This window comes from Pezoporus flaviventris, unplaced genomic scaffold (genome assembly GCF_033815535.1).
Source record: "Pezoporus flaviventris isolate CSIRO_AGI_PZ_B2104156 unplaced genomic scaffold, CSIRO_AGI_Pfla_v1 ptg000035l, whole genome shotgun sequence".
Classification (NCBI taxonomy): domain Eukaryota; kingdom Metazoa; phylum Chordata; class Aves; order Psittaciformes; family Psittacidae; genus Pezoporus; species Pezoporus flaviventris.
The window spans coordinates 6,341,983-6,356,036 of NW_026892583.1; the positions used below are offsets into that span (position 1 = coordinate 6,341,983).

The 14,054-nt window shown below is 41.6% G+C and overlaps 1 protein-coding gene across 3 annotated transcripts in view; it reads left to right on the forward strand.

Annotated features, from left to right (window-relative positions):
• The window catches only part of STARD9 (StAR related lipid transfer domain containing 9), a 102,783-nt gene that overhangs the window by 4,936 nt on the left and 83,793 nt on the right, over nt 1–14,054 (forward strand). For 2 of the 3 annotated variants that reach the window (XR_009744939.1, XM_061462382.1), the window contains exon 2: nt 11,016–11,085. Coding sequence is in view for 1 of the 3 variants with exons in the window: in XM_061462382.1 (XP_061318366.1) it covers nt 11,016–11,085 (70 nt within the window). In the remaining 2 variants the exon portion in view is untranslated. Of the gene's footprint in view, nt 1–10,614; nt 10,709–11,015; nt 11,086–14,054 lie in introns of those variants that run through there. The other variant, XM_061462383.1, reaches the window with a different exon arrangement.

A 14,054-nucleotide genomic window follows, 5' to 3' on the forward strand; every position in this document is an offset into this window, starting at 1 on the left:
TTTAATAGTTACAGCTGAACTCTCCCATCCTCTACAGACTTCATAGACATGTCACCTGAATGAGTTGCTAAACAAGTTAATTAACCCAAAAGCTGCCCTTTGCCTTTTTCTGTTTTGCATTGTTTCCAAGCTGTAACTTGAAGTCTCCTGGTGAGCTGCTTATTTCCCAGTCCCCTCAGGAGTTCCTGATGCTCTCATTTGCCACTCTTGACAAATGAGAGCATCAAAGAAATGCCTGGGTAGACCCAAGTGACAAAGCTGAATCACACTTCCAGCTGTGCAGGTATTTACTGTCATAGTCTGAGCTGCAGCAGTTGTTTTCCTCATCACTGCTGCTGTGTATGGCACAGTCCTAATTGCCTTCAAGGGATGCAGCAGGTAGTGAGGCTCAAGGATGGGATCAGGATGGAAGAGTTATGTTTGAGAAAAAAGAACTTGGGTGATGGGTAGGAGCAACCCCAAGGCTTCAGGCTGCAATGGAATCGTAGGGAAAGTTTCTTCTTATGATCTCCAGGAATGTGCTTGGTGTGCCAGGCTAACCTGAGCAGTGCATTGAGCATAGCTGCAGTGAATAGGCGCGAGAGGAGCTAAGCTGGTTAGTGCTTTATGATGTGAATATTTAAAATTAGTTTCTATTCCGAAGGAAAGCGGTGTGGAAAACTGAAATTCCTTTAAAAATAATTATTGAAATTATGCAAAATAAATCACTATTGGGTTTTACTGCATACGCCTTTACTAATCTGATGCTGCAGCATCAGCTTCATTAACTAGTATCTGCTGTGGAACGTCTCCTTTGTTCTTTGTAATTAGTGTGGTAAGTAAAAGGAAGGATTATTCTGTAAGCAAGACTTGTTGCTATTTTATAGACTGCCGTATTAGCAAGTTTACATGCTCATGTATAACCACAAGAACTTCAATACAACAATATGGCTTACTGCTGACAAGAGTGGTAACTTGCAGCAGATTTTGTAGAAAACATTCCTTGAATCTTATGCATAACAGATGTTAAATGCCATATCAAAACAAAATTAAAGCAACAGCAGATTGGAGATTATTATTCTCCCTCCTACCCCCACCAAAACAAATTATCCAAGCATATTCTTTCTAAAACATTTATTCTCCACTAGCTGCTTAAATTTCATAATGTCACTGTTAAGAGGCATGTATTCTGAGGAAAGATAGCCATAGGTTATCATTTAGGTTAACATTTAAAAAGCTTTTCCAATTATATATAAAATAAAATAAAAAACCATGTCCCTACTTTATTCAAATTGTTGTTGTGATACAGTACTTCAAATGTGTTTGATACAAATGTGTAATGACACTAGTATCATTAGTATCAGTACAGTTTGTTTTTACAGCTTCAGCTTCTTTAGTTCCCTTTTCTGTGCTTTTTGGTTAGTGCTTTAAGATTGTTTGTATTTAATGTTCTTTAAATAACCCCAATGGTTTCAAGGAGAGAACATTCATTTCCCTTTGTGTTTCTAAATGTAGATGTGATGGTTTTTTCTTAGTACTTTTCTTGAGCTGCTTAAACTTTGCTTTGTGACCCAAGTGTGTTGGATAAATTAGCTCTCTGTTAATGGAATATTACTATCATCTCCATTAACTGCTTTACTGGAAGTAATTGGAAACCTGTGTAGATTTTACATTACCACAAGAAATATATTTCAGTCAAAAATTCTCTGGGAAATGGATGTAGAATAATTTTGTTTAATAGGTATTCAACATATATTCCATATGGATGTGATTTTCAAATGCAAAACAATTACTACTTTCTTTGAAGAAAATGACAAAATTGTCTGTGATCTCAAAGGGGCCAAAACGTCTCTGAAAATAAAGGTATAAGTATAGGAAAAAACAGGTAACAGGCAAGATCAGAAAACACCTTTTAGGTTGCCTAGAACTGTTACGCAGTTCTCATGCTATTCAAGGTTCAGGGCTAAGGCAGGACGATGAGCTCAGTGAAATGTCTTTCTCCTACCCTGAGCTTGTTTCTTTACCCTTCTCAGTTTTACTCTTTAGTATACATATTCCTTGCTATCTGGGTGCTGAAATCCCCTCACACCTAGAGGAAAAGCAGGCTTTTATCTACATTTATCTACTGTGTTGGTTGGTTGAGTGAGTGTTCTTCCTCTGTGTCCCTCTGTTAAATGAGAGTCCCTTTCTTCAGGTGGTGGTAGCTGAACTCTGTCCCAAAAATTGTGTGTTTAGGGGTTGGTACACAATGGTAGGAAACAGCTTTCTTGGGCTTAAAAGACTTGCTGTCTGAAAACCCATGCAAACTGCATTGGTTATGCATTGCTCGTGATTTCAAGCTTCTTTTCACAGAAGAGCTGGGATTTTTAAAAGAAAAGTTGAGATTCTAATATTGTGTTTATAAAGGAGGTCCCTCTCCCAAACAAATGTGTTTCAACATTTGTGTATCCTGTTTTGTAACCTAGCCTATTGTTAAGGTTATCTTGGCGTCTTTTCCCCTCTCTCAAATTAGTTATTTTCTTTTACCTAGTCTACTATTTAAAGTTCCATGTAAGCTATCATTGGGGTGGCCGCTCTTTTATCTTAGTATCTGTACTGGGCATTAGCAGGTGGTTTTCGTAAGCCACATCTGTGTTTTCATAAGGGTGCTGCATCAGCAGCCTTTCCCAGATGTATTCTTCTTGCAGTTGTGTGAAGCAAGTTTTGTAGCTTTGGTAAAGGGCAGACCTTATAGTTCTTTAAAAGGGCAGGACTCTGCATGTCCTGAGTAGCCACCATTGCCCATTCCACACAAAATGATGCTTCTGCTGCTGTTATGTGACAATGCTGTACTCATTTAACCCAGGAGCACAAGGTTTACTTCACAGTAAGCTTACTGGCGGTTTACTTCACAGAGTAAGAGGCTGTCTCTTCTCTTCCTTCACCTCTCTTGTTGCCTATGAAGAAGCAGTTATTGCAGCAGCCTTAAACAGCAACAGAAAAAAACCAGCTTTTGGAAGCCTTCTAACTAATGTTTTGCATTTTCATAGAATGCTTTTCCTTCCAAGTCCTCAGAATACTTTGTGAGTGTCAGAATGTTTTGGAGAAGAGATCAGATTTTTTTTTTGTATGCAGCAAAGAAAAATAGGGTAAAATGTCATTAAATAACTTGGCCAGATCCATGTCTTTGGTGGGCAGTATCTCTAAGACCACATACTTTATCTGAGAGAAGTTGTAGTAACATAAGATAATGCAACTGCATGCACATGTTCCCTGGGGAATGGTGCATTGGTTGGATACTAGTCTTGTGGAACCTTTGTGGTGACATGGACAGTGGGATTGAGTGCGCCCTCAGCAAGTTTGCCGATGACACCAAGCTGTGTGGTTCGGTTGATACGCTGCAGGGAAGGAATGCCATCCAGAGGGACCTCGACACGCTTGTGAGGTGGGCTGATGCCAACCTCATGAGGTTTAACTGTGACCAGTGCAAGGTCCTACAGCTGGGTCAGAGCAATCCCAGGCACAGCTACAGGTTGGGCAGAGAAGAGATTCAGAGCAGCCCTGTGGAGAAGGACTTGGGGGTGTTGGTCAATGAGAAAATGAACATGAGCCGGCTTCAGTGTGCGCTTGCAGCCCAGAAAGCCAACCGTATCCTGGGCTGCATCAAAAGGAGCGTGACCAGCAGGTCAAAGGAGGTGATCCTGCCCCTCTACTCTGCTCTTGTGAGACCTCACCTGGAGTATTGTGTGCAGTTCTGGTGTCCTCAACATAAAAGGGACATGGAACTGTTGGAACAAGTCCAGAGGAGGCCACAAGGATGATCAGGGGACTGGGGCACCTCCTGTATGAAGATAGGCTGAGAAAGTTGGGGCTGTTCAGCCTGGAGAAGAGAAGGCTGCGTGGAGACCTCATAGCAGCCTTCCAGTATCTGAAGGGGGCCTGTAGGGATGCTGGGGAGGGACTCTTCATTAGGGACTGTAGTGACAGGACAAGGGGTAAGGGGTTAAAACTTAAACAGGGGAAGTTTAGATTGGATATAAGGAGGAAATTATTTACTGTTAGGGTGGTGAGGCACTGGAATGGGTTGCCCAGGGAGGTTGTGAATGCTCCATCCCTTGTGGTGTTGAGGGCCAGGCTGGGGAGAGCCTTGGGTGACACGGTTTGGTGTGAGGTGTCCCTGCCCATGGCAGGGATATTGGAACTGGATGATCTTAAGGTCCTTTCCAATCCTAACTATTCTATGATTCTATGATTCTACATGGTGAGACACCACCAATGTACACAGAGAATTTATACAAGTTTTGGGTAGGATTTCCCAAAATCCTTTCTCTTTAGTCCAATGTGTTATGTGAACTTTAAAAAGCAATGCACTTGTAAAATTTTCTTGCCATCTTTCTATCTGTAGCATAAATTTTAAACAAAATCATGAAGTTTTACACCTCTATAGAATTTAAGGGCTTACTGCAGTAGCTGCTTTTGATACAATCAAAGAGGTACCTAAGGAGGAGGAAAGAGACGGTGTACTGCAGCGTTCAGTGTCAGAGTCATGTATTTGATTGTGGTTGAAAATTGAAGTTCTGTCCTGGTGGAATGAAAACTGATCACTGTATCCATGTTCTGGTTTGCATGGAAATCATGGCATTTGCACAGAATTTCTTTGATGCAAAAATACTATCTTATTACTCAGTAAACAGTTGGAAAATCAAGGGTGGATGAAACCAGATTGACTGGACTGCAGCTTTGATTTAAATCCTCTTTATTCATGCTTCCCTAAATGCTGGTGGTATGACTGATGAAAAGACTTTCATCAGGAGTGTTTCTGGCATGTATTGCTGAAGGAAAATGCCTCATGGTCTTGTTCTGGCAGTACAAGAGTTCAGAGACAGTGCAGACAGAAACACTCTTCTTATACTGTGCCATCACACGGGCAGGATTGCAGAGCTTACTGTGACTGGAGGAGGCCAGCTTGCACTTCCTCTCCTAGCTCATGGTTATATGTATCAGAAGTCTGGTAAGATTAAGTGAAGACAGCTTTTTGAGTAGGTGTGCATGCGAAAAGACCACTGACAATGCCTTATGTTCATGTCTGTCATGGTTTAACCCCAACTGAAAACTAAGCACCACACAGGCACTCACTCACTTCTCCCTGGTAGGCTGGGGTGGAGAACTGAAGACAAACCTCATGAGTTGAGATAAAGACAGTTTAATCAGCAAAGCAGAAGTCATGCACACAAGCAAAGCAAAACAAGGAATTCGTTCACTGCTTCCCATCGCAGGCAGGTTTTCAGTCATCTCCAGGAAAGCAGCTCCATCTCGTATAATGGTTACTTGGGAAGACAAGAGGGCATAACTCAGGATGTCTCCCCCTTCCTTCTTCTTCCCCCAGTTTTTACGCTGAGCATGATGGCATATGGATATGGGATGGAATATCCCTTGGGTCCATCGGGGTCAGCTGTCCTGGCTGTGTCTCCTCCCAGCTCTCAAGCATCCCCAGCCTACTCTTGGCGGGGTGGTGTGAGAAGCAGAAAAGCCTTGACTCTATGTGGGCACTGCTCAGCAATAAATCATCCCTGTGTTATCAACACTGTTTCTAGCACAAATCCAAAACATCTCTATGCTAGCTGCTATCCCACCACATCCTGCACCAAAAATTCCTATTTTTCGTTGCCATATACAATTTGCAAAGGAGAATCAGGAAATCACATGAGGGTGATGGTGATCACTAAGAATGGTGAATTTTGACTATCAGATTATGTTAGTCATTATCGGAGAATGAAGTCTGTGCAGTTAGGAGTAGACTTGGAAGATAACATGGGCAGCATGTCTAGTATAGCAGCGTGCTGTCTTGGTGAACTCTGTGTACTTGGCTTCAATATAGACTTTTAAATTATTTATAAACATCTGTTCTGAATTTGGTAGGAGGATTGCTGACTGGGTGTGCACTGCTCTTTGCAAGACACAGTAAACCAATTATGACTTAAAGAGAAATACCCCAAATGGTATTGGATAGTTCTAAATAATGGGAAACATTGAAAACAAATGAGGTAAATTTACTTGATTGATTATTTTTTGGTTTTGTTTTGTAATTAAAAACCCCTGCCAAAGCTGGGTTGCTCATATTATTAGCAGCTTGACTTTCACAGATTACAGTGGTAGGGATAAGGATATAGATTGTGCTGGTGTTGTGAGGGGATGCTCTGTTTAGGAAAGTTGTGGTTGTAGAAGCTTGTCACTGGAGTGCAGGAGCTCTAATAGCTGAAGGCTTTGGCATTCTTCTTCCCTACCATTTCTTATGGAGCAGCATGGACTCTTGGGGCTCCTCTTATTGCAGCTTTGGTCTCTCAACAGATGTGTTCTCAACTTATTTTGTCTGGAACAGAACTTACACAATTGCCCAGAACAGTAAAAAAAGCTCTGCCAGAGGGGAAGCATTGGTGCTGTTGCTGTACTGCTTTTGAGGTCCTCTGTCATAGTATAGGTTGGAATTGGATTTGGAGTTAACGTGGGTGATAGGAATAGGTAGGGAAGTGTAAGTACTTGCAACATTTACAGTGAAGGGTTATTTTCAAAGTTTTTATGAGTAGACACAATTAAATTCTTTCAGAAGTTGTTTCAGATTTCTCATATACTCAAGTGCTATATATCGGCTTTGCTATGTTTGATTGGTGAGTACTTTGGTGGTCTGTATTTGTAGAAGCAGTTTCATTGCATGACAGGACTACTGCTAATGACTCCAGTATTTTTGCTTGAGTGCATGTACATGGTTTTAAGATAAACAGACGACTTCTCAAAAGTCAGCTCCTTTGTTCTCCAAGTGCCTGTTATTTGAGAGGGTGGAGAAGTGGGGCAAATCTTAGAGTCTAAAATAAGCAGCTGTCCCCTTTCTTTCCACCCACTGCTTCCCGCAGCTCTGTATACCTCCTTGCACTTCTGTACTCTGTGTCTGAACTCATCCGAGTGAATCCAGCAAGCTGTGTAATGTCCTGTCAGGAGTCTTGATCCTCCTGAGATTCTTTTCTCCTGGCTCGTTTTTCTGTGTCTTCCGGAGTGTCTGTTGTCCCTCTGGGATTGCATTAACTTTACATGCTGGCTGGAGAAATCATTAGTCATAGGAGCAGCAAATGGTACAAGGAAATCTCCTTTGGACTGCCACAGCAGCTTTGCTTTCATCAAGTCTCTCTTGTAGCTCCCTGTACAGCCCTGCCACTGCATTCTGTACTTGTGTCCCTGCCCCATTGCTGGGTTTGCATTTCTCTAAAACTTTCTGTGCCTAAGAAGATCCAGGTCTTTCCTGGGACATGTACCATTAAATGGTCTTGCTACAGCTTCATCTTTGTACGGATGACTTCTTTTCATGCAAAGTAATTTCAAAGAAAGGCATTTCCCAAACATAGCATGATTTTTTCAGAAGTGGGAAAGAAGGAAGGATGGGGAAACTAAATATCGGGATCACTGTGACTTCTGAGCAGCAGAAGTCAAACGTATTTCTAGAGAAGTGTATTTTGGAGTACACTTTGGAGTGTACTTTAGTTTTATTAGTATAAGCAATACAGCTTTCATACCTGTGGAGCAAAACACCCGTTCATAAGGGTGAAAAATTGTTTTATCAGTGAAATGCAAACTGCTGCCCACATTTGTGTAGTGCTGTACTGATAAACACTATTTCTGTTGAGAGAGCTTTTGTAGTGTTTGCAATCTGGAGTTAAGGTCAGAATATCTACAACAGTTGTGAGTCTGCTTTGCCCCCTGGGCTGTGGATATTGAGCTGTGCTTTCTCTCCCAGATTTCTTTGGTTTGTACCTAAATGGAGCATAATATAAACACAGGGTTATGAGGAGGCTGAATGTATGGTTTGTAGAGCTGGGAATGGCTGCAGGTCCAGCTCTGTTTATGCTCAATGCTTTCTGGCCAAAAACTGCTACACAAGGGATTGGTCTCCAATCCCACCACTTTGTGTTCCTGCCCTTTCTCTTGCTTTGGCTTAGCAACTGTGTGAGCAACGTCCTCAGTGCTCTGGAAAAGCTCACTGGTCCTGTGGCACACTGAGTATTTATTTTGGGGTGTCTGTTTTCCGATCGCAGCTGATCTGAATCATTACATGGAGGTGTGATTGGTAGATCAGACGCAAGAAAAGAAGTGGGAATACATGTGGCAGGTTGGAGCAGAAAAGAGGAACTGCCTCTTGCAACCTCTGCAGTTAAGATAAAGGTATGGGTGCTGTGAATCTGTACCCAGGGCAATGGGAGACTTTAGATCTATCCCTCTTTGTTGGTGGCTTTCTTGTCATGAGGCTTGAACAAAGCTGTGACTGTTGCATTGAGCTTTTTGTCTGCATAGTGAGGGATCCTTATTACCCTGTGGTTAAAGAAGATGTGGTGATTTTATTCTGTTGTCTTTTTAATAGTATTTTATGTAAGTATATAAGTTCATAATTTTTTACATAAGAATTTTTTGTACCTTAAAGGTTTTATGTTTGGAGTTTTTTCTTTATCTTGAATCTTCAGTAATGACTATGGCCTGGGAGAGCACCAGGTGATGACAATCCATAGCATAAAGTCATTCATTCACAGTGTGTAACACTTGTGGATGGAAGCCAGTGAGTTTCATGTAATTATTACAGGTGGGGTTGGGAGCACTGCTTGTTATTGAGGGTCTGAGCTTCTTATGCCCCCAAACTTACTTGTGTTGGCAAACACTTGCTTTTTACAACATCTGTGAAGTTGCACATATACAGATTAAATGCATCAGTTGGAAATTTCTACCTTAAGATACAGCCTGTATCCTTAGGCCCTTGTTGTCCTTGGTCATTTGTTCTTCAGGAAGCCTTATGAGGCCTCTGCTCAGTCCTCAGGTGTACATAATGCAACATTTGGTACCCAGCTGTACGTAACGCAAATGCCCTCCCTTTTGAGTGTTCCTTTTTCTCCTGGGATCTGACTCGGGGCTCTGGTGAGTGATGTGTTGAACTGCTGAGCACTCACAGCTTAACTAAAACTTCTGGGAGCTGTGCTTGCATTTTCTATCCGAAGTGCCATGTCTGAGTATGTATTACAGAAGATACTAAGTTTAGTCTGTCTCTGGGCAGCTTCTCAAAATTAGTAATGTGAAGTACAGAGACTTTAAGGTAAAGCATTATTTCTATCTGCAAAACAGGGATGGTCTATGCTCGAAAATCTGTTTAAAACTTCTGTATGCTTGTAAAGCTCAAATGCTACAGGGATCAACATAAAAAGAACATGGAACTGTTGGAACAAGTCCAGAGGAGGGCCATGAGGATGATCAGGGGACTGGAGCACCTCCTGTATGAAGACAGGCTGAGAAAGTTGGGGCTGTTGAGCCTGGAGAAGAGAAGGCTGCGTGGAGACCTCATAGCAGCCTTCCAGTATCTAAAGGGGGCCAATAGGGATGCTGGGGATGGACTCTTCATTAGGGACTGTAGTGACAGGACAAGAGGTAACAGGTTAAAACTTAAACAGGGGAAGTTTAGATTGGATATAAGGAGGAAATTCTTTCCTGTTAGGGTGGTGAGACACTGGAATGGGTTGCCCAAGGAAACTGTGAATGCTCCATCCCTGGAGGTGTTTAAGTCCCGGTTGGACAGAGGCTTGGGTGACATGGTTTAGTGTGAAGTGTCCCTGCCCATGGCAGGGGGGTTGGAACTTGATGATCTTAAGGTCCTTTCCAACCCTAACTATTCTATGATTTTATGGTCTCTGTAGAAGTCTTAAGTGTCCTAAGATGCTGTTTTGAATGTTGTTTTAGTACAGGAAGTGTGGAGTGAAAACAGAACCAGAGAGACCTTCAGAGGCAGGGCATGTTGTACTGTTTGCTGCCTGGACATTAGAGCTGGCAGTGAAAGGAAATTATAATCAGTGGGGGAGTAAATATGTCTGTACATAAGTAATGAGAAAAGACAGATCTAGGGATATGAATGAAGAGTGGTCAACTGGGTTTGAATTTTCTAACTCTTGTTTTATCTTATTAACTGACCTGATGATAGAGGATAGGTATACAGCTAATGTCAAATGATAGTGTTTGTGCCTTCAGTTTAATTTCAAACAGTATGACAAAAATGCAGTAAGGACAAAATTGATTTTATTTTTAAAGCAGCTTCTTCCAACTTTACAAAGGCGTTCATCAAAATACAGGCTTTATCAAAATTAAACCGTATGGTAAAGCTGCAGCTTACAAGATTTGTCAGTATCAGAGCACAAAGGAAAATATGGAAGAAATATAAAGGATAAAAAAATATTTTTCCTGTTCTTCGCCTGTCAGTACCAAAGAGTTTGTTTTTGTGCTGTCATAGAAGTAGGCCACTGACCTCTTCTTCCTCATTTCTGTCCTGCTATGTAGAAGATCCACAATAATTATTTAGCTATCATGCCGTTGGCCCAGAAATAAGGTGTTTTGTTTTTTTTTTTCTTTGGCCACATCCTTTTTTCATTGTTTTCTAGTGTGACTCATTTTGGAAGTGGAAGTTGGCTGTAGTAGCCAGTCACAGCTGCGTTCAGTGGATTTTTAGACAGTGCATGGTCCTTTGTACTTAGGGAGCAATTCTGTTCATTTACATTTCAGCACAGTTTTGCTTATCTAAAAAGGACTTTTCTGAGAACTACAACAAACACTGTGGATTTTGTGGTAAAAATCAGACAGTGCAGCCTGATGACACTTGTGGCTCACAAGTATGTGATGTGGATCCGTACTCCACAAAGCATAACCAATCGGTGCTCCACTCTACTTCCTTCTAAATGTAAGTTAAAACGACTCTTAATCAGAAATAAAATCCTAACAAAGTATTTAGGACAAGGACCAAGGACTTCGAAACTGTTTCATCACCCCAGTCCTGAAGTTCTACTGCCCACTATTGAGGTACCTGACTGCAGATGTGCCAGTGCTACACCCTGTCACAGAGTGTCTTATAAGCAAAAGTATCTGGATTATACCTCTGATTTGTAGTTTGTCAAAGTAAACACAAATTTCTGGGGTTTACAAATTTGATATTCACCTTTCTAAGTCTTCATATTATATACGGATTTTTTAATATGTTCTGTTTCCAGAGAGAGTGCAGAAGGAGGAAGAGTCATTGTAGAAGTTGATGGCAAAGTGGCAAAAATCAGAAATATAAAGGTATGCTTTTTTGTTGTCTTCACTTTCTCACATAAGGATCCTGATATCCTGATTCTTTTCTGTGTTTGCTTGCCTATTGAATCATTCTAAATGAAATGCTAAGGGAGAAGTTTAAACCAGCAAAGCTCTAGAATAAACCGCAGTGAAAGTGTGAGGGAGGATTGTTTTGGTTTGGGTTTGTATGGTCTTTTTTTTGACAGGGGATGTAATATGTAGTTGTGTTTTCTGTATTTTACATTTGTGAAAGCTTCTGCAGTCTGGCTGTGCGCCATCATTCAAAGCTGTTAGTAAATTGCTTAGGATTTTGTGCTTATCTCTCTAACATCTGCACAATTTCTTTCCCTGCGTGCCTCCTCCTCATACTTGCTCTCAGAGTGCAACTGACTTGCATGAAATGAAGCAAAATGTGTTCAGCTACACTTCAGGCCTTGGTAAAAGACCAAGAGCTGTAAGAATAAACTGAATGTAGCTGTTGTCCTTGAGAGTTCTGGAGCCAGCACGCATGGGAACCAGCCCTCTGGTTTAGGCTCTTGAACTACTTAAAGCTCCTGTGGCCCTTCACTAAATTAACAGAATAGAAGCAAAGCAATTTTGTGTTGTCAAACATGTTTCTTGTCAAAAGGCAAATAAAAACGAACCATGAGATTACAGTGGGGATCCTAGAAGATGGATGCATTTTGCATTTCTTTTCTCCTTTTTCTTTATGTCTGCAAGCAATTCAGCTGTTCTAAATTGCTAGTTCAAGAATACTTTGTTTTGAAGAGAAACCCAGGCAAAAATGGAATGGAGTTAAATTATTTACTTTTTCCCATTATAATTATTTTTGTAGTGAATACAGGTGCTTGTTTTAAAGAAAGAAGAGGAAAAGTATTAGGGGCATGAGAGGCCTCATGGATGTAAAATATTGCTTATGTTTTGCCTATTTCCTTTTCAAAGGGTGTATTTACAGAACTATAGAATAGTCAGGGTTGGAAAGGACCTCAAGATCATCCAGTTCCACCCCCCCTGCCATGGGCAGGGACACCTCACACTAAACCATGTCACCCAAGGCTCTCTCCAACCTGGCCAGGGATGGAGCATTCACAACCTCCCTGGGCAAACTATTCCAGTGCCTCACCACCCTTACAGTAAAGAATTTCCTCCTTATATCCAATCTAAACTTCCCCTGTTTAAGTTTTAACCCATTACCCCTTGTCCTGTCACTCCAGTCTCTAATGAAGAGTCCCTCCCCAGCATCCCTATAGCCCCCTTCAGACACTGGAAGGCTGCTATGAGGTCTCCATGCAGCCTTCTCTTCTCCCGGCTGAACAGCTCCAACTTCCTCAGCCTGTCTTCATACAGGAGGTGCTCCAGTCCCCTGATCATCCTTCTCTGGACTTGTTCCAACAGTTCCATGTCCTTTTTATGTTGAGGACACCAGAACTGCACACAATACTCCAAGTGAGGTCTCCTGAGAGCAGAGTAGAGGGGCAGGATCACCTCCTTGGACCTGCTGGTCATGCTCCTTTTGATGCAGGGCTGTGAGGATTTGGGCCCCTGAGCTTCCCTCAGCAGGTGGAGGCCTCAGTCCCGCAGCTGCCTAATGGAGTCCAGCTGAAGCTTGTCAGACCCAGAGGGCTTTTGATTGTATTTGTTTAAAGAAGCTCTGGCTTGCCTCAGCATCCTGGGGAAGCCGCAGTAGTGGGGCTGGTTGCTTGTGGTGGGACAAGGAGGGTTGTTTGGAGTTGCAAAGAGGCTGACTTCTGGATGTTTGGTCTCTGTGAGTTTGTAATTGGCGCGTAGAGGGAGTGAGTTTGCTTTATGAATAAACTCTATTTAGACAGCCTTTGAATCCAAGTTAGTGTTGAATTTTTATACACCAATGTTTATGTTGTTTTATCTGGGGTAGGTGCGCTTTGCAGTTCAAAACAAAGCCCTTCATCATCTCTGTGACCAGGGGCTGCTCTTCCTGAGGTGGAGGGGTTTTTTTAATTATTTTTAGTTTTTACTTTACACATTGCAGTAGGAGGGCAGTGCTCCAAGCTGTCTTCTGCTTATTGCTGCAAAAAACCTAAGAAAATTAAAGGTAACTGTATAAAAACGTGTCTGAATCGTGACACTAAAAGTGTTACTATTGAGGATGACCTGTAGGCTTACTAAGATCTTAATTCTGATGAAAGGAAACCTTGTTTATATTTAATTCAAGTTGACAATTTTAGAATCATGCAGAAGTGAAAATTCATGAAATCCTCTTACTTCAAAGATAATTTTAAATTATTTCTGTCCTCTTTGTTTTTTCTTGGTTGAAAAACCCCAGCAACCCACAAGCCTAACTGATGGGTCTGTAAATTAATTATCCCTATAAACTTTCCAGCTGGCAGTAGAGTTCAGTGCTTACAGCACCCTTTATCCAGTACTCTGGCAGACAGCATTGTCACCCCTGGTTTCCGGGGCCGTTAGTTAAGCAGTTTGTTTAGGTACCAAACTATAACAAACCTTTTCTTTCCTGCTTATGTTACTGCAAAGGTTACAATAATGTTACCAATTAGGTCAAAACTGCATGTGGAGAGTGTTAATTTTGTGTAATGTTTTGACTCATTGCTCCCCTTCTTTGATGAGTAGAGCAACGTCTAGTTCCTTGTTTGCAAGTTTATCTGTTGTATTACAAATCTCTTGGTCACGATTATACAGAAAGACTTACATGAGTCCCTTAATTTCAGTCACTGTTTCTGACTATTATTCTAGAAAGTCTTCACTGTCATTAGTATTAACCGATAAAGGTCAAGTTTGTTTTTGTGAGTATAGGCCCAGTGACAGAAGCATTAGCTTGCAACCTTGACTAAGCCGAGGGGAAATGGGGGAAGAGATTTGCGTTTTCAACTGTGCAGTGAGAAAGTTGCTTTTGTTTTCTCACTTGGGGCCCGATTTCTGTAATGTGATTCTTGGTGAAATAGAAGAATGACAGAGAGCTATCTAGAGGTTTGTAGAGC